Source organism: Dipodomys merriami, unplaced genomic scaffold (genome assembly GCF_024711535.1).
Source record: "Dipodomys merriami isolate MVZ:Mamm:240054 unplaced genomic scaffold, mDipMer1.0.p SCAF_1, whole genome shotgun sequence".
In the NCBI taxonomy this organism is placed as follows: Eukaryota; Metazoa; Chordata; class Mammalia; order Rodentia; family Heteromyidae; genus Dipodomys; species Dipodomys merriami.
In genome coordinates, this window is record NW_027202270.1 from 116,642,443 (window position 1) to 116,666,235 (window position 23,793).

General features: G+C 39.3%; 1 protein-coding gene across 2 annotated transcripts in view; it reads left to right on the top strand.

Annotated features, from left to right (window-relative positions):
* Positions 1 to 1,180: 1,180 nt before the first annotated feature.
* Positions 1,181 to 23,793, top strand: part of Eml5 (EMAP like 5) — a 119,582-nt gene continuing 96,969 nt past the window's right edge. For both annotated transcript variants that reach the window (XM_070028290.1, XM_070028300.1), the window contains exons 1-3: positions 1,181 to 1,377; positions 11,361 to 11,520; positions 22,647 to 22,745. In XM_070028290.1, the coding sequence (XP_069884391.1) occupies positions 1,181 to 1,377; positions 11,361 to 11,520; positions 22,647 to 22,745 (456 nt within the window). The remainder of the gene's footprint in view (positions 1,378 to 11,360; positions 11,521 to 22,646; positions 22,746 to 23,793) is intronic.

Below are 23,793 nucleotides of genomic sequence, written 5' to 3' on the forward strand. Positions count from 1 at the left end.
ATAATCAACATCTTTTTTCAGGAACTTCCTACCTGATCAAAATATTCAAGCCATTTGACTTCACGATTACCCTACATGCTCTGCAAGAAATTATTTAATTAGGAGGCAACTGATGGTAATATCCAAAGTAGCAACTGGATAAAAAGCAGTCCAGGCATCATTACTATTTATTAAGACCTTGAATCTGACTTGTCAGATGTACCCTTAGGAAATCAGATTTTCTTCCCACCAAATGTCTGGGGCTAGTGAGCTTGATGAAGCAACAAGAAAAAAACAAACACAAACGAAAGAATGAAGTTAGCATCCCGGTGTTAAGTAGCCTGGGTCCGGCGCAGAGAAGCATACAGAACGAGAAAGCCCTGCAACAGGAATCGCGGTTGCCAAGGGTTGAGAGGCTTGGTGATGGATGCTTGCAACTTAGAGGAGAACGCGAACGCGGGCTTCGGGCGCGGGTTGGACCCGAGGAGAGAACCACCCAGCACAGTAGCAACAGCTTCGCAGGGTCAGGGGACTGTCCGGGCCTTCTCAGCGGGAGGGGGGGTGGGGGAAGCGGATGAGTGAGTGGAGGGGCGGGGCGAGCGCGGGAGGGCGGGGCGAACATGGGCGGGGGCGGGGCGAGCGCGGGGGGCGGGGCCGCGCGACGCCGCACGCCCTCGGCTCGGCGGGGCTCGGGAGCGCGCGGCGCGGCTACCTCAGGGTTGAGGCGACCCGGTCGGCGGCTAGGTCGGAGCGCCGCAGGTGACCGGGGCGGGGAGCCGGGCTCGCGCGCGCGTGTGCGCGCGCGGGCGACCCCCTCAGCGCCGCCGGCTGGAGACGGCGCCCTCTCACTCTGCTCCTCTCACGACCTGGGCGCTGCGGGCAGGGGAGCCGCGACCGGCCAGGGCGGGCTGAGGAGAACTCGGGGAGGCGGGGTGGGTGGGGGGAGCTCCCCTGGACGGCGGCGGCGGCGCCCGCGGCGCGCGGCATGCTCGGCGGGGCGCGGCGTCCCCTCCCGCCCGTGGGCTGACGCGGGATGCACCTGCCGGGCGCCGCGTAGAGGACGCGGCGGGCGGGCGCGGAGTCCCAGCCGCCAGCCGGCGGAGACTCGGGTCGCCGGCCGGGCCGCCGCCGCCGCCGCCGCCGCCCTCGCCTCTGCGAGGCCACCGCGGGCCCGAGCCCAGCGGCGGGTGGGCGCCCCGCCATGGCGGCCCGGAGCGCCCCGAATTGCCACCTGCGGCTCGAGTGGGTGTACGGCTACCGGGGCCACCAGTGCCGCAACAACCTCTACTACACGGCGGCCAAGGAGATCGTCTACTTCGTGGCGGGCGTCGGCGTGGTGTACAGCCCGCGCGAGCACCGGCAGAAGTTCTACCGGGGCCACAGCGACGACATCATCAGGTACGGGGCGCGCGGCCCGGGGCGTCGCCCCCCCCCCCCCGGCCTGGAGTTGGCACCTGGCCGCCCTGGCCGCGCGTCGTGACTGCTTTGGCGGGGAGCATCACCCCCCCCCCATACACACCGAGGAACCGCCGCTGCCTGGTCCCGAGCCCAGCCCACTTGTCACCCCGCTTCCCCCCCATCCCATCCCGGCCTCCAGTTCTGCCCCCCCCCTCCCATCACGTTCTCCCATCCGCAGGTGCGTGGGGCCTTCCGCTGGCTTCCTTCTTACCTTTTCCCCACCCCCGACCGGAATGGTTTAAAAACCAAAACACAAACCTCTAAAAAGAGAGGCTCTTTCGGTAGCGCTCTAATTAAAAGAAGAAAACCCCAGGAGAGGTTTCTTATTAAATGGATTCTTAAAGAGCGAGGGCCAAAAAACATCCTTTCCCCTCATGGAGAACTGACCCGAGCCCCCGCGCAGCTCAGGCTGGTCCGGGCGAGCGCGCCCCGGGCCGCATCTTGGAGCGCACGCACCTCCTCTCTCTCCGCCAGAACGATTCTTTATTGGGTTCGGGTCTCGCCGACTGCAGTTAGCAGCAAATGGAAAGGCAGCCTCCGCGCGATTCATTGGAAGTTAAAATTGGCACACCCAAAGTCAGCTTAGGGGTACATCTTGATTTGAAAGTTACCCCAAATAATTCCACAGATTACCATCTTCATGAAAATACTCCTGTTAGTTTACTCGCCTGCTTTATTGGTTTTGTTTAAAATCACAGACTTGCTGTGTATTTTATTCTTTCTTGAGCAATATCTTTACGTTGGTCTAGGTGCTTGTTTACATTTCCTTAGTGAGTGGCATATTTAAAGTGTCGTTTTTCAGTCAGAGGTTCAGTAAAACTTTTGTAGTAGTTAGGTGCTTAAGAGATTCCTCTAGGCTACTGATTATTGCCTCCAACACAGCGTTTTCATCCTTTACGGAGGATATTACATGCAAACATTTTGGGATTGTGTTTGTGGGCTGCTTTGAGCAGTTACAGAGGTTCTGTGATTGGTTTTGGTGGCTTAATTTTAGTCCTTCTTGAATGGTCCACAGGATTGAAGTTGGTTATTTCATATCTAGTGTGTTGATTTGATGTCTTGTAGTAACAGTCTGTGGTACTGAAATTCCACGGAGCAGTTTGGTTTTGTCTCTTTGTACATCTGTAATGTGTGGGAGGGAAAAGCAGGCCTAGAACAAAGGTAGGACAAAAGAGAAAAGGAAAGCAAAATTTCATATTGTGGATAGAGAATGAAGCAATGCCGAATTTTTCTAGATTGTGCTTGATGAGTTGTTTTGGAAAGGAGATTGGCTAATCATTTTAATTTTCTCAAATTAGGATTTTTTATTAGCATTAATTGCTTGTACAAGGATTCATTTTAATATGCCCAGTTACACATACATTTCAAATTAGGATTCTTTTTGTAGTGGTAGACATCTAGTATAATCATTCAAATTGCTAGCTTAAACATAAACCATAGTAATTATCTATGTTGCTCTTCATCCTAACAGCAGAGTTTACTTCAGTCTCTTTGTTTTTTCCCCAGTCCTGTCATCTTTTCCTCATCTTTTTCATGAATTAGGGCTGTCCCAGTACCAGGTATATAAGCTCCATCTAGATGAAGTAACAGTCCTCAGGATCGTGTGTGTTAGGCTGAATGAAGTAAGTACTGCAGGTGTAAAGGATTTAGGGTCTTCATAGTACATTTGAATTGTTTTTACTCTAACAGATATGCTCTATTTGGGGTGGTGGTAATAGTGATTAGAAACCACATTATGCATTACACTGCTTTTTTTTTTTTTTTCCCAGTACTGGGGATTGAATCCAGTATCTCAACAAGTGCTCTACTACTAAGCTATATTCCATGAAAATTCATGTTTGGTTTCAGTGAACTGTAAGGAATGTCATGATTTGGGCTGCTTATTGGATAATTGTATAACCCAAATATATGTAATCTCAAAATATTTTAAATAACATACTCTATGCCACATTAAATACTTTCCTATGCTTTTATACAATGTCACATCCTTAATTTATAACATTTAAAATAGGTTTCCAGAAAAGTTGTAATGGGTATTAATATCTGAATCATATCATGTATTTAAAAAGGTGTCACAAATTTAGCACAGCACTGATAATGTAAGTTAGGAATAAATCAAAGGGCTCTGAAAATTTTAATGACAGATTAATGTCTGGCAATAAGTCAAGCAACTATTAAAAGCACTGTATTTTTTAAATTCAGTGCTTGATCTGTAGTTATAACTATTCCAGTAATTTTTAGAAAAAGATGTGATTTTTTTTTTTTTGGTCGGTCCTGGGGCTTGAACTCTGGGCCTGGGCGCTGTCCCTCAGCTCTTCAGCTCAAGGTGAGCGCTCTACCACTTGAGCTACAGCGCCACTTCCAGTTTTCTGGTGGTTTATTGGAGATAGGAGTCTCACAGTCTTTCCTGCCTGGGCTGGCTTTGAACCGCAGTCCTCAGATCTCAGCCTCCTGAGTAGCTAGGATTACATGCGTGAGCCACCAGCGCCCAGCTAAAGATGTGATTTTTTTTTTTTTATCATTGTGATGCATGGTAGAAAACAATGGTGTGATAATAAGTTTTAGTAATAAAAATGCTTTTTTCACCTTTAGTTTTGTTTTCATATTTTCTTAAACTTGCATGGTCAGATATGACAGTCTGGAGCTAAGATTAGTCCAAAACAAGTAGGTTATCATTCCTAGGTTTCAAAAATGTGTTACATTGGTCATAAAGATATGATCACTTCTGTAATCTCAACTCATCTATGATGATTGCCATTAGTGGTGCCATGTGACATCTCATCATTCTCTCTGCATTGCTTATATTTGTCTACTTTCTTTTTGCATATATCTGACTACCTTATACTTCGGTAGTCACTAATATTTATCCTAGTAATTATTTTCTATGTAGAAATGATCTTTAATATCAGATATACTACTGGAGTTTTTTCTTTGTGTGTGTGGCTCAAATTAAATTGATGAAACTCTGTGGTTATTAGATATTTACAACAGATTTAAGCTTCTGTTATAAGCTACTAGTACCAGTTTCAAGTAAATGCACATCAGTAGCCTGGTTTAGTTTTTGAAACTTTTGCCAGATGTCTTTCTTTTTGGGGGGTTTGAGGGGGGGACTGGATTCAGGGCCTGCCCTCTCTCCCTGAGTTCTTTTGCACAAGGCTAGCACTCTGCCACTTTGAGTTACAGCTCCACTTCTGGCTTTTTTTTTTTTTTTTTTTTTTTTATTAATGGAGATAAGAGTCTCACAGATTTTCCTGCTGGCTTCAAACCACAATCTTCATATCTCAGCCTCCTGATTAGCTAGGATTATAGGCATGAGCCCAGCAACCAGTTGTCTTTTAAAAGAATAAGATCACTTTTACATTTTGTTTTCCAGTTACTGCCCATCCACAATTTTTTGCAAGTTTGTTCTGTCACCTTTAAAGGTGGTGGATATTATCAAAAGTTTTAAAATCATTTAGACCAGTGAAGACCATTGATACAATGAGGTTAACTTGGTGTATTTTGGTACTTCACTCTTGTTTAATTATGAGAGTGACAGGGCCCATTGTTTGTGTATTTTGTAGATTTGAAGTGCCTTATTGTTGTCAGTGTGTCTCCTTAAGTGATGATAAGCTGAAATGACAATGCGTCTGAAATAATTTGAGAAGTATACCATTATCTAGTTCCTTGTTGTTGTTAAAACATAATGAATGTGTCTCCTTAAGTGATGATAAGCTGAAATGACAATGCATCTGAAATAATTTGAGAAGTATACCATACTATATGATTGCAGATTTGAATAGTAATTCATTGCTTTGTATTATAGCTTTTCCTTTTTTAAGACAGTAGAGTTCTTTTCTTCCATTGTAGTAGGTAGTATGGTGTTCTTAAGAAAGAAATTAATACAAGTCTCACTGTAATCTAATAAAAGTGTTTTCTGACAGCTCAGTAGTTATAGTAAATAGGCTTCATTTATTCAGTGCAAATCAAAATTGTATTTGGAAAAGCAATTTAGAATGTTTAACATTAATATATATGATGAATCAATATTTTTGTGTTTATTATTTGGGTTCTAATAGATTAGTAACTTTTTGTTTTGTTTTGTTGTTTTTTTTTTTGGTCCGGTCGTGGGACCTGAACTCTGGGCCTGGGCGCTGTCCCTCAGCTCTTCAGCTCAAGGCTAGCGCTCTACCACTTGAGCCACAGCACCACTTCTGGCTTTTTTCTTTTTGCTTATGTGGTGCTGAGGAATCGAACCCAGGGCCTTAGGCATGCAAGGCAAGCGCTCTACCACTGAGCCACCTTCCCAGCCCCTAGATTAGTAACTTTTTAAGGCCTAACAGGAATTATTATAAGAATTTTTTTTTTTTTTTTTTTTTTTTTTTTTTTTTTTTTGTCGGTCGTGGGTCTTGAACTCTGGGCCTGGGCGCTGTCCCTCAGCTCTTCAGCTCAAGGCGAGCGCTCTACCACTTGAGCTACAGCGCCACTTCCGGTTTTCTGGTGGTTTATTGGAGATAGGAGTCTCACGGTCTCTCCTGCCCGGGCTGGCTTTGAACCGCGATCCTCAGATCTCAGCCTCCTGAGTAGCTAGGATTACAGGCGTGAGCCACCAGCGCCCGGCTTATTATAAGAATTTTTATGTTCTGGATATATTTGCCAATTTAGATTAATTATGCTATGCAAATATTTTCTTCCATTGTCTGGTGTATTTTCATATTCTTCATGGCCATTCTTAGAAACACTGAAGTCTGATTTTCAGATTTTTAAATTAGCATATATTGATTGGACCTGTTTCATTGATACTACCATAGAGGCATATAATGTACTTGTCCAAATTTACCCCCTCTATTGCTCTTTCATACCTCCTCTACTCCCCCTCTTTTTGTAGTTCTAAGTGATTTAGCTAGGCTATTTGCATTCATATAATGTACTGCAATCATATTCACCCCTACTCTCCCTCTCCTTTCTTCCTTCTTTCTCCTACTGATTTCCTTCTCAAATTTTTTGATTAAGTCAAGCTTAATTTTTTTTTGTCACTTTTGGTGTCACATGTAAGAGATCATTGCTTCTTTTAAAGTCTGTAAGATGTATGCTTAATACTTCCTTCTTAGAATTTTATAATTTTTGCTTTTATATTTAGGCTCTTGATTTATATTGGGTTGACTTTTGTATGTGGCTTGAGCTATGGTACAAATTTATTCTTCACATGTGGATATTCAGGTGTCCAAATTCCATCTTTTGGAAAGACCATTCTAATCAACCTTGAATTGTCTTGGTACCACACTTGTTGAAATCAGTTGATCAACAATTGATTTCTGGGCCTTTAATTTGATTTTATTATCTTTATGACAGTGCTATGCCATCTTGATTCCTATAGTTTTGTGGTAAGTTGATAAATTTAAAATTGGAAAGTATATGCTTTTCAACTTGGTTCTTTTCAAGATTGTTCTGACTATTCTGGGTCTTTCTGAATATTAGAATTGTTAGAATTGCTACAAAAGCAACTGGTACTTTTGACAGGAATTATAAAGATTTTAGATTAATTTAGGAAGTATTGCCATTTTACGAATATTCTTTCAAGCATAGAACCTGAGGTTCTAGATTATCTAGATTTTTTTAAAATGGTACTGAGGTTTAAACTAGGGGGTTTGCGCTTGTTTGACGGGCACTCTACTACTTGAGCCACCCTTTTTGCTCTTGATATTTTTGAGATAGGGTCTCACTTTTTGCTTGGGTCAGCCTAAGCCATGATCCTCCTATTTATGCTTACCACCATAGCTGGGATGACAGGCATGTGCCACCATACACAGCCTTTTCTGTTGTGATGTGATCCCACAAATGTCCCCCTCTCCCTGCTGGGGCCTGGCTGGCCTGGAATTGTTATTTTCAGGATCTTAACTTCTCAGGTGATTGGAATGATAGGTATGTAAAACCATGCTCAGCTATTGGTTGAGATGGGTTCTTGGAAACTTTTTACTGGGACCAGTCTCTCAGATAGCTAGAATTGTAGGCATTAGCCATTAGTGTGACTTTCAGTGGAATTTTGTAGATTACAGTGTACAAGTTTTTGTTGTTGTTGTTTGGTTGATTTTGGGGCTTGAACTCTGGGCCTGAGTGCTGTCCCTCAGGTCTTCAGCTCAATGCTAGCACTCTACCACTTGAGCCACAGTGCCACTTCCGGTTTTCTGGTGTTTTATTGGAGATAAAAGTTTCACGGAGCCAGGCCCCAGTGGCTCACACCTGTAATCCTAGCTACTCAGGAGGCTGAGATCTGAGGATCGAGGTTCAAAGCCAGCCCGGGCAGGAAAGTCCGTGAGACTCCAATAAACCACTAGAAAACCAGAAGTGGTGCTGTGGCTCAAGCGGTAGAGTGCTTGCCTTGAGCTGAAGAGTGCAGGGACAGCGCCTAGGCCCAGAGTTCAAGCCCTACGACTGACCAAAAAAAAAAAAAAAAAAAGGAGTTTCACGGACTTTCCTGCCCGGGTTGGCTTTGAACCAGGATCCTCAGATCTCAGCCTTGTGGGTAGCTTGGATTACAGGTGTAAGACACTGGCACGCGGCTGCAAGTTTTATAATATATTATTCCCAATTTTTTTTAATGCTACTGTAGATTGGATTGTTTTCTGATTTAATTTTAAATTGTCTATAGAAATGGAACTGAATTGTTTTTGTATATATGGAACTGGAGTTTGAACTTAGGCCTTCATGATTGCTAGACAGGTGCTTTATTGAGCAACACCCCATCCCTTTTTGCTTTTTAACTTATTTTTCAGATAGAGTCTCCTATTTTTGCCTGGAACCAGCATGAATTGGGATTCTCTTGTGTATCTTCCCTTCATAGCTGGGATTACAAATGTGAACTACACAGCCTAGCACAGCACAGCTTGGGTTTTTTGTTGTTGTTGTTTGTTTTCTGTTTTTGTTGTGTATGTTTTGTTGTTGTTTTGAGATATGGTCTCACTTTTTTTTTGCTTATGTTTGCCTCAAAATATGATCCTTTCATTTCTGCTTCCTGTGTACCTGGAATTCCAAACAAATACCATCATACCCAAACCTGCAACTAACTTTTTATGTTGGTTTTTATCTCCTGCAACCTTGCTTAGCTCTTTTATAGCTCTTTTTTTGCTCGTAGATTTCTTAGGATTTTCTTGACCAAAAAATACCATGTACAAGCAGAGACTGTTTTACTTCTCTCTTTTGTTTCTTTCTGTCTTACTTGTCCTGGTTAGACAGTTTAGTATCATGCTGCATAAAATTGTAAGAGCTGACATCCTTTTCTTGTTCCTATACTTAGTTTGATACTACCAGGCTTTCATTATTGAATATATTTAGTTTGATACTATCAGGCTTTCATTATTGAATATGTTGTTAGTTGTAGGTTTTTGTAGATGCTGTTATCAGGTTGTTGGTTGTGTGTGTGTGTGTGTGTGTGTGTGCGTGTGTGCGTGCGTGTGTGCGTGTGTGTGTGTGTGTGTGTGTGTGTGTGTGTGTGTGTGTGGTTATTTTTGGTTGTGGGGTTTGAACTCTTGGCCTAGGTGCTGTCCCTCAGCTCTTCAGCTCAAGGCTAGTGCTCTACCACTTGAGCCACAGCACCACTTCCAGTTTTCGGGTGTGTAATTGGAAATAAGAGTCTCACGGACTTTCCTTCCCCTGGCTGACTTTGATCCTCAGATCTCAGCCTCCTGAGTAGCTAGGATTACAGGAATGAGCCACCGGGGCCTGGCAGGTGTGTGTGTGTGTGTGTGTGTGTGTGTGTGTGTGTGTGTGTGTGTGTGTGTGTGTGTGTGTGTGTGTGTGTGTGTGTGTGTGTGTGTGTGTGTGTGTGTGTGTGTGTGTGTGTGTTTTATTGTGAATGGGGTTGGATTTTTATTAAGAATTTTTTGTGTCTATGTATATGGGAGATTATGTTTTATTTTATATATGTATTTGTTGATTTTCATATATTGGGTCAATTTTACATTTCTACTCATCTTTTCTCCTATTATATTCCCTGACAAGATAAATTCCACCCCAAACTAATCCAGTGCACAAGCTAGAGTCACCTTAGACCTTTCCCTTTCTCTTATCATCATCATCCAATCCAGAGATTTTGTTTTAATAGCTTCCTCACTTTCCCTTTTTAGTTCCTTCATTCTGATGCTAAAAATGATTTATTTTCCATCTTAAAGATAAATCTGATATTTAAAACCTATTTTTAGAAAAAATCAAGTAGAAATTTATTTTACTCCATGCCTGTGTTAATGTACATAAATCCTCACACTGTTAAATCTTTGTCTTAATTTTAAATGCTCATAGTCACTTTCTGTAAATCATAAATGACCTTTCTGTTTATTACAGAGGATTTGTAATTTACATAATATTACTGTAGTGCTACTAAGTGCCATTACGATTTGGTCTAAGCTGGAAGACAGTGGCTTATGCTTGTAATCTTAGCTATTTAGGAGGCTGAGATCTAAGTAGTGTAGTTCCAAGCCAGCAAGGCTGAACAAATCCAAGATTTATCTCTAGTTAACTAGCAAAAAGCTGTAAGTGGGGGCTGGGAAGGTGGCTCAGTGGTAGAGTGCTTGCCTTGCATACATGAGGCCCTGGGTTTGATTCTTCAGCACCACATAAGCAGAAAAAGCCAGAAGTGGCACTGTGGCTCAAGTGGTAGAGTGCTAGCCTTGAGCTGAAGAGCTGAGGGACAGTGCCCAGGTCCAGAGTTTAGGCCCCACGACCGACAGAAAAAAAAAAAAAAAAAAAAAGCTGTACCTGGTAGAAGGTAGAAAGCTAGAAGTGGTAGAGCACTAAGCCTTGAGTGGGGATTGGGATGAGAAGGAACATGAGGCCCTGAGAGTTCTCTCTCCCCTCTCTTACACACACACACACACACACACACACACACACACACACACACACACACACACACACACACACACACACACACACACACACACACACACACACACACACACACACACACACACACACACACACACACACACACACACACACACACACAGAGATTTGGTATAATACTATGTAATAAAAATAATGGGATATGGCTCCAGTAGTAGAGGACCTGCCTAGTAGGACCTGAATTCAAACCCTAATACCACTATACTGAATAAGTAATGGTCAAATGGAAGACAGGGCTTAAAAATAGATAATACCGGGCTGGGAAGGTGGCTCAGTGGTAGAGCACTTGCCTTGCATACCTGAGGCCCTGGGTTCGATTCCTCAGTACCACATAAGCAAAATGAAAAAAGCCGGAAGTGGCGCTGTGGCTCAAGTGGTAGAGCGCTAGCCTTGAGCTGAAGAGCTGAGGGACAGCGCACAGGCCCAGAGTTCAGACCCCATGACCGGACAAAAAAAAAAGAAAAAAAAAAAGATAATACCAAATGAGAAAATCCAATATAGTAGAGTTGCTACAAATTTAGTATTTTAGTTCTGTTGATATGAAAGTTCTTTTCTTGAGAAGTTTATGTACGGGCTGGGAAGGTGGCTCAGTGGTAGAGCGCTTGCCTTGCATGCATGAGGCCCTGGGTTCGATTCCTCAGCATCACATAAACAAAAAAGAAAAAATGCTAGAAGTTGTGCTGTGGCTCAAGTGGTAGAGCGCTAGCCTTGAGCTGAAGAGCTGAGGGACAGCGCCCAGGCCCAGAGTTCAGGCCCCATGACCGGACCCTCCTCCCCCCCCCAAAAAAAAGAAGAGAAGTTTATATATACTTACCATATAGGGATAATGAAGGGTAAAACTAGTTTATCTTTAACTGCTTGTTATACTACTAAGAGTAGTAATTCTTAGAAAAGACTTTATAGAAATTATTTAAAATCCAAATTAGTTAAGATGAATAAACTATAATGTGCATATTGGCATACATATATGTTATATATACAAAGACTATAAAAGCTCAAATAGCAACTTCTAAGTCTTATTATTTATTTTATTCTTTATTTTGTAGTCTTGCACTGCATCCTGAACGAGTATTAGTAGCAACAGGACAAGTTGGGAAAGAGCCTTATATCTGTGTTTGGGATTCATATACTGTGCAGACCATATCAGTTCTAAAGGATGTTCATACACATGGTATAGCTTGTTTAGCATTCGACTTAGATGGACAGGTATGTGATAATTTTTTCCCTTTTTAAAGTAATGTTTTAAAATGTGTACTATAATACATGATTATAAATCTATAAATATTAATTAAAGAGCAACTGATGAAAAATGTTCATGCAAAGGTGGAGATGTGTATAAATGTGGTATGGTAGGTGGTTGACTTATGTGATAAAAATTAAAGGATCGGGTTTTTTATCATCTTAAGAACTTCCTTAGTTAAATGAATTACTACTGTAATGCCAGAGAGATTCTGATTTAGTGCCATATTACCTGATTGCTGTAGAAAATTTTATGTGCAACTCTTGTGAATAGGGTATTTTGGTAGGACAGATGAAAAATATCTTAGGAAAATTTAAATTTTTCTAAGCTTAAAACTAAGGAGGAGGTAGCAATGCTTGATAGTAAATGTACTCATTACCTTACTCATGTAACTGTAACCACTTTGTACACTATTTTTACAATAAAGTATTAAAATTTTTTTCTAAGCAGAGCTATATCTTCAGGTACTTAAAGGTTATCTTTAATAATTATATTTTTATTAAAAACAATGAGGTAGATAATACTGGACCCACAAACCAAGGGCATTCTTCTTGGCCCTGGACTAGCTTTGGGAATGGAAGAGATTGTGTGTCATCCACTTAAATGTTACCACTTTCAAGTGACAATCTTCCTTGGGCCTGCTGTGGGGCAGACATGCTCTAATCTTTATCTTTTTTTTTTTTTTGGTCAGTCATGGGGCTTGAACTCTGGGCTGTCCCTCAACTCTTCAGCTCAAAGCTAGCGCTCTACTACTTGAACCACAGCGCTACTTCTGACTTTTTCTGCTTACGTTGTGCTAAGGAATCGAACCCAGGCCTCATGCATGCAAGGCAAGCCCTCTACCACTGAGCCACCTTTCCACCCCTACTCAGTGATTTTTTTAAAAAATTAAATAAAGCAAGAGCATTTGCATAGTGATTGTATGAACATTATTGTACCTAAAACATATTTCAAACATGACAGAATGTTAGATTTTTCAGGCATAGTTAATAGATAATCTTTAAAAGGCTTATGTTGAAATTAGACTTTAAAGTTATCTTAGCTTACAGAACAATTTTAATTACTTACTTTATAATTCATAAGATTGGTTTTGGAGATCTTGATTTTACAGACACAGATGAGGTATATTCTATTTCTTCAAAAATGATAGAGCTGGGTGCTGGTGGCCACACCTGTAATCCTAGCTACTCAGAAGGCTGAGATCTGAGGATCATGGTTCAAAGCCAGCCTAGGGAAGGAAAGTCCATGAAACTCTGATCTCCAATAAACCACCAGAAAACTGGAAGTGGTGCTGTGGCTCAAGTAATAGAGCACTAGCCTTGAGTTGAAGAGTTGAGGTACAGCGCCCAGGCCCAGAGTTCAAGCCCCACGATTGACCAAAAAAAAGAAAAAAAGATAGTAGATGGTTCTGAATTATTCAGAGGAATGGTTTCTTTGTGTAGATGATGACTTTAAAGAGACCTGGAGAGATTTAATTGGAACTCCTTATGTAGAAAAAATATGCTTTTGGATTCAATTTCATCCTGAAGTAAGGATTAACAGTTATAGAAACTAGACTCAATTCCATTTGAACTGTTACCTTTCATGTCTTTTAGTGTCCTCATAGCAGAATGTCATTATCTTCTTTAAAGAAAAGAGAATAATACTTTTTCTTACTTCACAGGAGTATAAAATATTATGAAGCAAAATGTTAAATGTTTTCAAAAATGAACGATCATTTACAGTATGATAACTCGAGATTTTTAACTGTGAGAATCTATATACTTTAAATATAGATGGATTCTTCTTAATTTAAAAATTGTTTTTTAGAATGTAATCTATTGCTTTCTTGAAAACTTCCTTTAACACATTTCTCCAAGGAAAAATCATTCCCATAGCTTTTACAGGTGGAGAGCCTTTTAAGTTTGCTTACTTTGATCAGCTTAGAAGAAAATCTTGGACACGTGTATTCTACCATTATAGATCTTTATGAGAACATGCTATTATAATTTTAAGCTTCTAAAACATAGTATCTAAAAGTTGTGGAACACATAGTAAGTGCCAGGCATTTTACTATGCCTGCATTATCTCACTTACTCTTCACAACAACACTATGAAATAGATACTGTTATTATCTCTATTTTACAGATAAAGAAACTGAGACTTAGAGAGGTTAAATAACTTGTCCCAGGTTACACAGCTAGTAAATGGAGACAGAGCGGAACCCAGGTCAGTCATACTGCAAAGCTCATGTTGTTCATCGCAATGCTTTACTGCCTCCCAAACGTATAATTTGGAGGAGGTTACTTACATTTCAAAAAAAAGTCATCCAGTTTTAAGAACAGTTAAATTGTAAGGAACTGGTGTCAATTGAAAATTAAGAAATCTCAATACTGTACTTTGAAAAGTATATTTGAGAGAATATATTTATTTGTTTATTGTATCTATAAACTGTTTATGGAATACCAAGTAGGGAATAGTCTGATTTTTGCACTTTATACTAGGTTTAAAATTGTAAATGATTATTTAGGACTTACCCAGTCAGTAAGTTTCTGACTATTCTTATTCCAGAAGATTTCTTCTAAATGAGTTGAATATCCACACTCATACATTTTACCTTATTGAGGTTAGTTAGGGCCTGAAAAAGCTATTTCTATGAATTCATGTTAATCAGAGAATAAAACTTCATATAGTAAGTGAGAGGGGAGTAGGAGGAGGAGAAGCTTAATACTTCATCTTTAAAATATGACTATGGCTAACCAGGCACCAGGGGCTCACACCTATAATCCTAGCTACTTGGGATGCTGAGATCTGAGGATAGTGGCTCGAAGCCAGCCCAGGCAGGAAAGTATGTAAGACTCTTATCTCCAATTAACCACCTAAAAACCAGAAATGGAGCTGTGGCTCAAAGTGGTAGAGCGCTAGCCTTGAGCAAAAAAAAAAAAAACAAAACAACTCAGGCGCAGTGACAAGGCCCTAAGTTTAAGTCCCATGACCAGAAAAAAAAAAAAAAAGACTGGCTGGTGCACCTGAGGCTTGTACAAGCAATTCTAATTCTAGCTATTCCAGAGGGAGATTAGGAAGATTGCAGTTCCAAGCCAGCCCAGGACAAAGGGAAAAAAAAATCTGTGAGACTCCATTTTCTCTGTGTGTGTGTGTATGTGTGTATATGACCGTCATTTAAGCCTGGAGCCATAGCTGGAGTGGTAAATCTCCTGCCTAATGAGCACACAGCCCTCAGTTCAATCCCCGAGTACTGCACACTTCCTTCACAGACCATACTTTATAAAAATACATCATTTTTAACACAAATCTAAGTGATAGTTACAATTCTGCTTAGTTGTAGAATGAGCTAAGAATAGTTTTTACATCTAAATTTGTTATAAGATGGCATAAAATACAATAATTCAGTTTATCTTTGAGTTTGAAAACACATAATATAGAGGATCATTTTTGCAAAATAGGAATGTGTTGGAGTGGTGAGTTCACACAGAACCTTGGCTTTTCCAAGGGCCTTTTCGTTTTCTTGATATTGAAACATACCTCAGATACCTATTTTATTTTTTTCTTTAATTTGCCTCTCTTTAATTGTTTTTTTAAACCCTAATTTACACTGGCTTTCAGTATGATTTGACCCCTATTAATTCAGTTAAGCCCAGCATCCTCGATACAATTTGTGATTTGTGGCTGGGAATATGGCTTAGTGATAGAGTGCTTGCCTAGCATGCATGAAACCCTGGGTTCGATTCCTCAGTACCACATAAACAGAAAAATCTGGAAGTGGCACTCTGGCTCAAGTGGTAGAGTGCTAGCCTTGAGCAAAAAAAGCAGCTCAGGGACAGTGTTCAAACCTGAGTTCAAACCCCAGGACTAGCAAAAAAAAATTGTGTTTTGTAACACCAAAACAGTGAACTTTGTAATATCAGAACACTGAGATTGCAAGGTGCATCATACTAGAATCAGAAGTTTAATCATTTAATTGCACTTTATTTGAATTTGTTTTATAGTTTCAGGAACTCATGAGATGCTTCTAGTATATGCAGGTCATTTTCTTACTTGAATGATGTACTATTTTCAATTCAGCTAATGGGCACAAGTAAAATTTTATTTGGGAATATGATCAAGGAGGAATTTGGGAAACTAGGCAGAGGCTTCTTTACCTGATTTTCTTCACCTTCTCTGATTGTTGCTTATTATCTTTAAAAGAGCCTCATATCAGTGTCTGTCTCATGTTAGTGTTTATCAGAAATTTTCAGTTTTCCACCCCACAAATGATTATCTGAACCTAGGACTTCAATTTCTATACCACAGTGGCTCTGGATTCTCTTAACTTCAAGTAATCCCCTTGAATGTTCAATATATACCCAATCTTACGCATTTGAACTACATTATTTGTTCATTCTGAAACTATCAAATGACAAAGCCTACTTTTTCTTTTGGCTCTGGCTAACTCTCCAGCTTAGTCTCTTGCAATTTGACAAGACATGTTGAATTACTGGCTTTGTTTTGAAAGCACTGAGGTCTTGAGGTCTGGGCTCCTGGATCTGAAATGTACTTTCTGTTACTTTTGCACCTTCCTTTAAGATATAGATTAAGCATTACTTTTTCTGTGAAACTCTCATTATCCAATTCATCATCTACCCAGACTGGGTCAAATGTGAGAGAAAATGACAAGTAAAAGTGTAGAAACCTAAAAGAGGTAGTATTTAACTGTTCTTTCTGCCCTGATTCTTGTTCCTTGACCTCTGCTTAAGGAAGTTGATTTGGGTCATCATACTGCCAAGCCTACAGAGTGCATTTTCTCAGGCTTACTTTGATGCTGTCTATAAGCTAAATGCTTTAAAGTTCTATTTATTTTCAATGCTGTAGATTGAATGTTAGCTGCTTTATACTACATAATTGCCCCACCATTGAGTCATGTCTCCAGGACTGACTCTCTATTTGGATACCTGGAGTTTCAAAGTTTGTGTCCAGTTGAGATTTTCTTTTTTTGGGGGGGGGGTCCGGTCGTGGGGCCTGAAATCTGGGCCTTGGCGCTGTCCCTCAGCTCTTCAGCTCAAGGCTAGCGCTCTACCACTTGAGCCACAGCGCCACTTCCGGCTTTTTTCTTATGTGGTGCTGAGGAATCGAACCCAGGGCCTCAGGCATGCAAGGCAAGCACTCTACCACTGAGCCACCTTCCCAGCTCCCAGTTGAGATTTTCTAACAAAAAAAAAAAGCATCAGTAGAAGAACTGTTCAGCACTTTATATTTGTCTTGTGACATTTTAGTCTTTACACTATGCTGTAGCATGAGGTAGATATCTTTGTCCTCGCTAGATAATTGCTGAAGTCCTCCAGGTCCTAATTGTTAGTCTTAGCAGGAGGAAATCATTTTCTCTTCCTGTATAGGCTTTCTTGCTAGCTTTATTTGATATAAAATTGTGACAGTCTGTATTCTGTATCTGTGTATGTGTGTATGTGTATGTATGTATGTATGTGTGTGTGTATAGTGTTCTACTGCAATCCTCAGATCTCAGTAGCTAGAATTACAGGCATGAGACACTAGCCCCTAGCTCTGTGTCTTCTTTATATGAGCTATTCGTTCTTCCCACTTGGTTCACATCATAATTCTACTGGGTTTTTTTTTTTATCAGTCATGGGGCTTTAACTGGGGGCTTGGGTATTGTGCTGAGCTCTTTTGCTCAATCCCAGTGCATTACCACTTTGAACCACAGCACCACTTCCAGTATCTGATGGTTAATTGGAGATAAGAATCTCCTGCTCAGACTGGCTTTGAACTGTGATCTTCAGATCTCAGCCTCCTTAGTAGTTAGGATTACAGGTGTGAGCCACCAGTGCCAGGCATAATTCTACTTCTCTAAAGCTATTTTTAGTTGGGTTCTAGATAGCATTTCTCATTTGGATAAACAAAGTGCATGGGTTCTTAAAGCTAATTATGGTTATATTAAATTATTAGTAATGATGCTGAGGATATAAACCTTTATGTGACACTAATCATATGCCAGGAAGCTCTTCTGATTTCTTCATATGTAATATGTTAATTTTCATATTGTCCCTGTGATGTATTATCCCCATTCAATGAGTGAGGAATGTAAGGTATTGAGAGGCTATGTAGATAACTGCTCAACGCCCACCAGCTAGTCTGGCAAGTCTGATACCAGAATTTATGTGCTAAACTATACTTTGCTAAGCTTAAAAAAAACCACATGATAGTAAATATTTCAAGCTTTGTGAACCATATGGTTTTTGTTGTAGCAATTTATCTCTGCACTGTGGCTTGAAAGCAGTCATAGCCAGTGTGAAGAAATGAGTATGGCTGTATTCCAGAAAAACTTAAGTTGTGAAAACAGGATATAGTCAGAAATTGGCATGATGGTTGTAGATTCCCTAAATCAATAAGTCTCTGAGAATTTGTTTCTCACATTTTTCCTATACTTTCTTCAACTCCTCGGTTATTTAGAAGTAACTGTTATTGTTAATTTTAACATATTTGGGCAATTTTCTGAATAACTTCCTTGTTAATTTCTTATTTAATTCTGTTATTATCAGGGAACATACTCTATATTTATTTAATTTGTGGGTCCCTATTTTATGAGCCCAATTTTTGTGATTGTGACATTTTGTGTGCTCATACCTATAATGCTAGTTACTTAGGAGACTGAATTTAGGAAAATCACAGTTCCAAGCCAGTTTGGAGATAATGGCGAGACTCCATTTCAGTGGCATGTGCCTGTTAACCTAGCTAGCTACTGTAGGAAATGAAAAATAGGAAGAATGCCATCCAGGCATATTCCCAAGCAGGAATTAAGATCCTATGTCAAAAGCAGCCAGCTCAGAAAGTGGCTCTCTCTCTCTCTCTCTCTCTCTCTCTCTCTCTCTCTCTCTCTCTCTCTCTCTGTCTCTCTGTCTCTCTGTCTCTCTGTCTCTCTGTCTCTTTCTGTCTCTGTCTCTCTCTGTTTCTGTCTCTCTCTTCTTCTCCTCTCTTCTCTTTATCTACACACACATACACACACACACACACACACACACACACACACACACACACACACACACACACACACACACACACACACACACACACACACACACACACACACACAGTAGAGCACTTGCTTAGAAAGCAGGAGGCTCTGAATTAAAACTCTAGTTCTGTCCCACCCCCACCAATGAAATGGAAAAGTGTATCTTACTGTTTACTTTCCTCCTTGTGTTTATGGTGCTATTTTTAATCATTTTATTTCTTATTTTATAAATCACAGAATAACCAGGTTTTTTTATTGTCAACAGTTATATTTAAAGGAAATTTTAGGTAAAAATGTTTTATTTACAGATTTACCATTTGAGGATTCTTGGTTATATGTGTAAAATAACTTTCTATTTGTCTGAAAAAAACTTCCATTATTGTATCTAGTGTGTAGATTTGCTGACAAGCCATTTTCCTACTTCAGCTTCCCAAGGAGCTCGGACAAGTATTGTCCCTGCCTATACTTACCAGCTTTTGTTTGCTTGGGGGAGAAATGTTTTGACTTACTTTTCAAAAGATATTTTTGTTAAGTATACAGTTTCAGGTGACTTTTTCCCCCTTTAACACTGTAAAGAGATTTCCATTGACTTTTGTCATTCCATTGACTTTCATAAGGATTGATTGATCATAAGGATTAATCAGTGAAAAACTTAGCCACATGTCAGACAAATGTTCAATTGTTTTAAATAACATGTTTTATTGTTTTAATAACAATAACAATTGTTTTAATAACATGTAGCATTCAAAGTGTAATATGCACAATGTCCAATATCTTAAAAAAAAAATACTGGCTGGTGGATTACGCCTGTAATCCTAGCTACTTAGGAGGTTGAGATCTGAGGATCACGGTTCAAAGCCAGCCCCAGCAGGAAATACTAGTTACTTAGGAGACTGAACTTAGGAAGATCACAATTAATTTTCATATTGTCCCTGTGATGTATTATCCCCATTTAATGAGTGAGGACTAAGAGAATTGTTTTTTATTTTGTTTTTTTTTGGTAGTACTGGGGTTTGAACTATACTGGACAGATGCTCTACTACTTATTCCGTACCTGCAGCTCTAGGATAATTTTTTTTGATATTTGTTCTTCCATACACAAAAAATTATTTTCTGACTGCTTTTAGAATGTTTTTCTTTAACACTAGACTCAGTAATTCAATTATAATTTGTCTTAAAGTATGGTTTTTCTATGCGAATGATTATTCTGTTTGAGATTTGTTTAACATATTTATGGATTTATGATTATCATCAAATTTAGAACATTATTGGTTATATTTCGTCAGTCTTTTTCTTTTCTTTCCTTTTTTATTTAAAAAAATTTTTTTTTATCAGTTGTGAGGCTTGAACTCTGGACCTGGGTGCTGTCCCTCAGCTCTTCAACTCAAGGCTAGCACTCTACTACTTGAGCCACAGCACCAGTTCTGGCTTTTTCTGCTTATGTGGCTGAGTAGCTAGGATTACAGGCATGAGCCATCAATGCCCAGCTCTTCAGTCTTTTTCTCTGTCATTTCTTTTGGAGCTACTTGTCTCCAGGGTATCCTCAAACCACTAACCTTCAGATCACAGCCTCCTGAGTGGCTAGGATCATAGGATTGAGTCTCTGACTCCTAATTTGTCTCTTTTTATCCTTTTTGTCTTAAGCATTTTCATTTTAACTACTAATATATTCCACATTTCATCATCTGCCTATTTTCTGTATTGGTTTCTATTGACTGATTCCTTCCACCCTTGTGATTGATCTTATTTTTCTATCTTATCACATGCTAGTATTGTTGTTACTGTTTTTCCCTCAGTTGTGGGGCTTGAACTCTATGGGGCCTGGGTGCTGTCCCTCAGATCTTCAGCTCAAGGCTAGTGCTGTACCACTTTGAGCCACAGCTCCACTTCTGGTTTTCTGGTGGTTAATTGGAGATAAGAGTCTCATGGACTTTCCTGCTGGGGCTGGCTTTGAACCGTGATCCTCAGATCTCAACCTCCTCAGTAGCTAGGATTACAGGCGTAATCTACCAGCCAGTATTTTTTTTAAAGATATTGGACATTGTGCATATTACATTTTGAATGCTACATTTTATTAGATCCCTTTAAAACAATTGAACATTTGTCTGACATGTGATTAAGTTTTTCACAAATCACATCAATCCTTATGAAAAGCTTGCTTTGAAGTCTGATACTACTTTTGTCTAGAATTGTACCTTTCACATTTCTTAACCCTCTTTCATTCTTCCTATCTAGCTGTCACATCAACTATTTTTTATCTCCCCCTAATGTGTTATTTAATTCTTCCATTGAGCTTTGATTTCACCAGTTTGATTTTTTTCTTCCTAGAAGTTCTGTTTGCCTCTTTATATGTCTGTGTACTTTTCTTTTGTGCTGGTACTGGAACTGGAACTGGAACTCAGGGTCTAGGTGCTGTCCCATAACTTTTTCATTCAAGGCTAGTGTTCTACCACTTGAGCCACAGCTCTGCTTTCTGCTGTTTTTTCCTGGTTGGAAGGGAGATAAAATCTACCACTTTTTTTTTTTTTTTTTTTTGTCAGTTGTGGGGCCTGAACTCTGGGCCTGGGCGCTGTCCCTCAGCTCTTCAGCTCAAGGCTAGCGCTCACCACTTGAGCCACAGCTCCACTACTGGCTTTTTCTGCTTATGTGGTGCTGAGGAATTGAACCCAGGGCCTCATGCATGGAAGGCAAGCGCTCTACCACTGAGCCACCTTCCCAGCCCCAGGGAGATAAAATCTAAATGTCTTTTCTTGCCTGGACTGATTTTGAACCATGAACCTCAGATTTCAGTCTCCCTAGTAGATAGGAATACAGGTGTGAGCCACTGACATCCAACACTTTATATACTTTTTATAGCTTCCTGTTCTTTGATCTGATGTAGACATTATGAAGCCTTGATTATTTTTCTCTACTTTACATTACATTTATTTTATATTGTTTATGAAAATTCCAATGTCTGATGTATTGTACAACACTGATTTTGCTGATTGTTGTAACTTTATTTTTTTACTTAGGGTTATAGGGGATGTTTAGTTTGTTTTTATTTTTATCTTATGCTTATTTTTTTTTGTCAGTCATGAAGCTTGAACTTAGGGCTTGGGTCCTGTCCCTGAGCTAGTGCTCTACCGCTTGAGTCATAGCTCTGTTTCTGACTTTTTTAGTGATTAATTGGAGATAAGAGTCTCACAGACTTTCCTGCTGGGACTGACTTTGAACTGCAGTCCTCACATCTCAGCCTCCTGTGTAGCTAGAATTATAGGCATGAGCCACTAGCACCTGGCCTTATGTTTATTTTTATTGAATTTTGCTATGTAGAAATTCTTTGAGGGAAAGTTTGAAAGTTGCATTCCCTTATATGGATTTATATTTGCCTATATACCATATTGTTGGAATTGCTTGAAAATATACCATCCCTAAGGATCACTGAGTGAAATTTCCTGCTTGAAAAGTCAAGATTAGTATGAATTTAGGTTTTACAACAATGTAAATATTATTTCTGGTTACAGATGTTCAGGGAGAATCTCCACTCCCTCTTATCCCTTGTTCTGAGGGCTTCACTCTGACTTAGAGTCAGAGTTCTAGTTGCAAGTCAGATACTTACCTTGGGTAAGCACTAGACTTTATAGCCTATTCTCCTTTGCCCTACAACACAAAAATCAGGAGTTCCAAGATTTATTTGATACCTTTAGAGTAGATATAGACTATGTATTAGCTTCCAGGATTCCCACTGAGAATCTGTTTTTGTTCTCAATTATCCTTAATTCTTAAACTTCTCAGTAGTGTGATTTAAAATATTTTTTATATTTTATCTAGAATGTTTAGTTTTTTTGGCAGGAGTTATTTTTAGGCTATTTTGCCAATCCTGCTATTAGAAATATAAGTATTTCTTCCATTTCTTAGTATGCAAAACTGTATGTATGCACAAATATTAACATAAAATACATCTACTTTTCTTCTATGAGAGCTATGAAATGTATATTTTGATATTTGTAAAACTCCCTAAGTAGTATTTATGTGCCAATTATAATTTGGTGGTTCTTTGATTTGTTTGTCTTTTTATTCCCTCCTGGACTTTTGGATATTATCCAGCGCTTGGTTTCAGTTGGACTGGATTCAAAGAATACAGTTTGTGTTTGGGACTGGAAAAGGGGGAAAATGTTGTCTATGGCTCCTGGTCACACAGATAGGGTAAGTATCCTCTTTGGGATGTCTAATGAATATTGGACAAGAAAAGGCTAGAAGAAAGTTCAGGATACTGTGCTCTTCAGTGTCTTGTTTTTCCAGATATATCATAGTTAATTAAAATTTTACAATTTGTAAAAGATTATACCATTTTTGGGAAAGAGAGACAATTAGAGAACAATGTAGAATTCCTACTAATATTATGGAATTCTTTTACAAGCAATGAAAAGTTCTAAAACTGTAGTCATGCTTTTACAATTCAATGAGCATACTAAGAAACACTGAAATTTCAGAAATTTTAGAGTATGTGAAGCATATCTCAATGAAGCTGTGCAGTTATAAGTGTCTATAAAATCTTAGTATATTATAGGACTCAGAAATATGATTCAGTGTGTAATTGTTAGCGTAAAACTTTTAACTCTGTTTGCATTGGGGAAAACTGCAAGTTTTTTTCTTAGCAGATTTTTTGAAATATAATTGATTTATAAAGGACTATTTAATATTTAATTCATACCATTTGATGTTTGGATGTATACATTCAAATATTAATTTTTAAATTAAATGGTTTGTGTCTAAGATTTTTGCTTCACCACTAATATGTTGCATATTACCAGTTAAGGAGAACCAATGTTTACCTTATATGCCTTGTGAGAATTTAAAATTATTTATTACTGTGGGCTAGAGATGTTATTATGTGGTGGAGTGTTTGTCTAGTATGTACAAAGCCCTGTGTTCAATCCCCAGAACTGAAAAATAAATATTAAATAAAAATTTCACAGTAAGTAAAAAAATAAATAAACAAATTAAGGTATAATTATAAACTTTTAGAGGCCTAACATTTTTTCTCTAGAAGCATGTAAAAATACATATTCCTTATTCTGATTCCTAGACTATTAATGAAAATAGTTCATAAAAACTTAATTAAAAAATAATTCTTCCATAGCTTGTGCCACTTTTACAAACACAGGAAAACATATATCTTTAAAATGTATAATTTTTATGTTTTTGTGTATGTATGTATTGAACCAACATAAAGACATAGTAAAAAATTCTA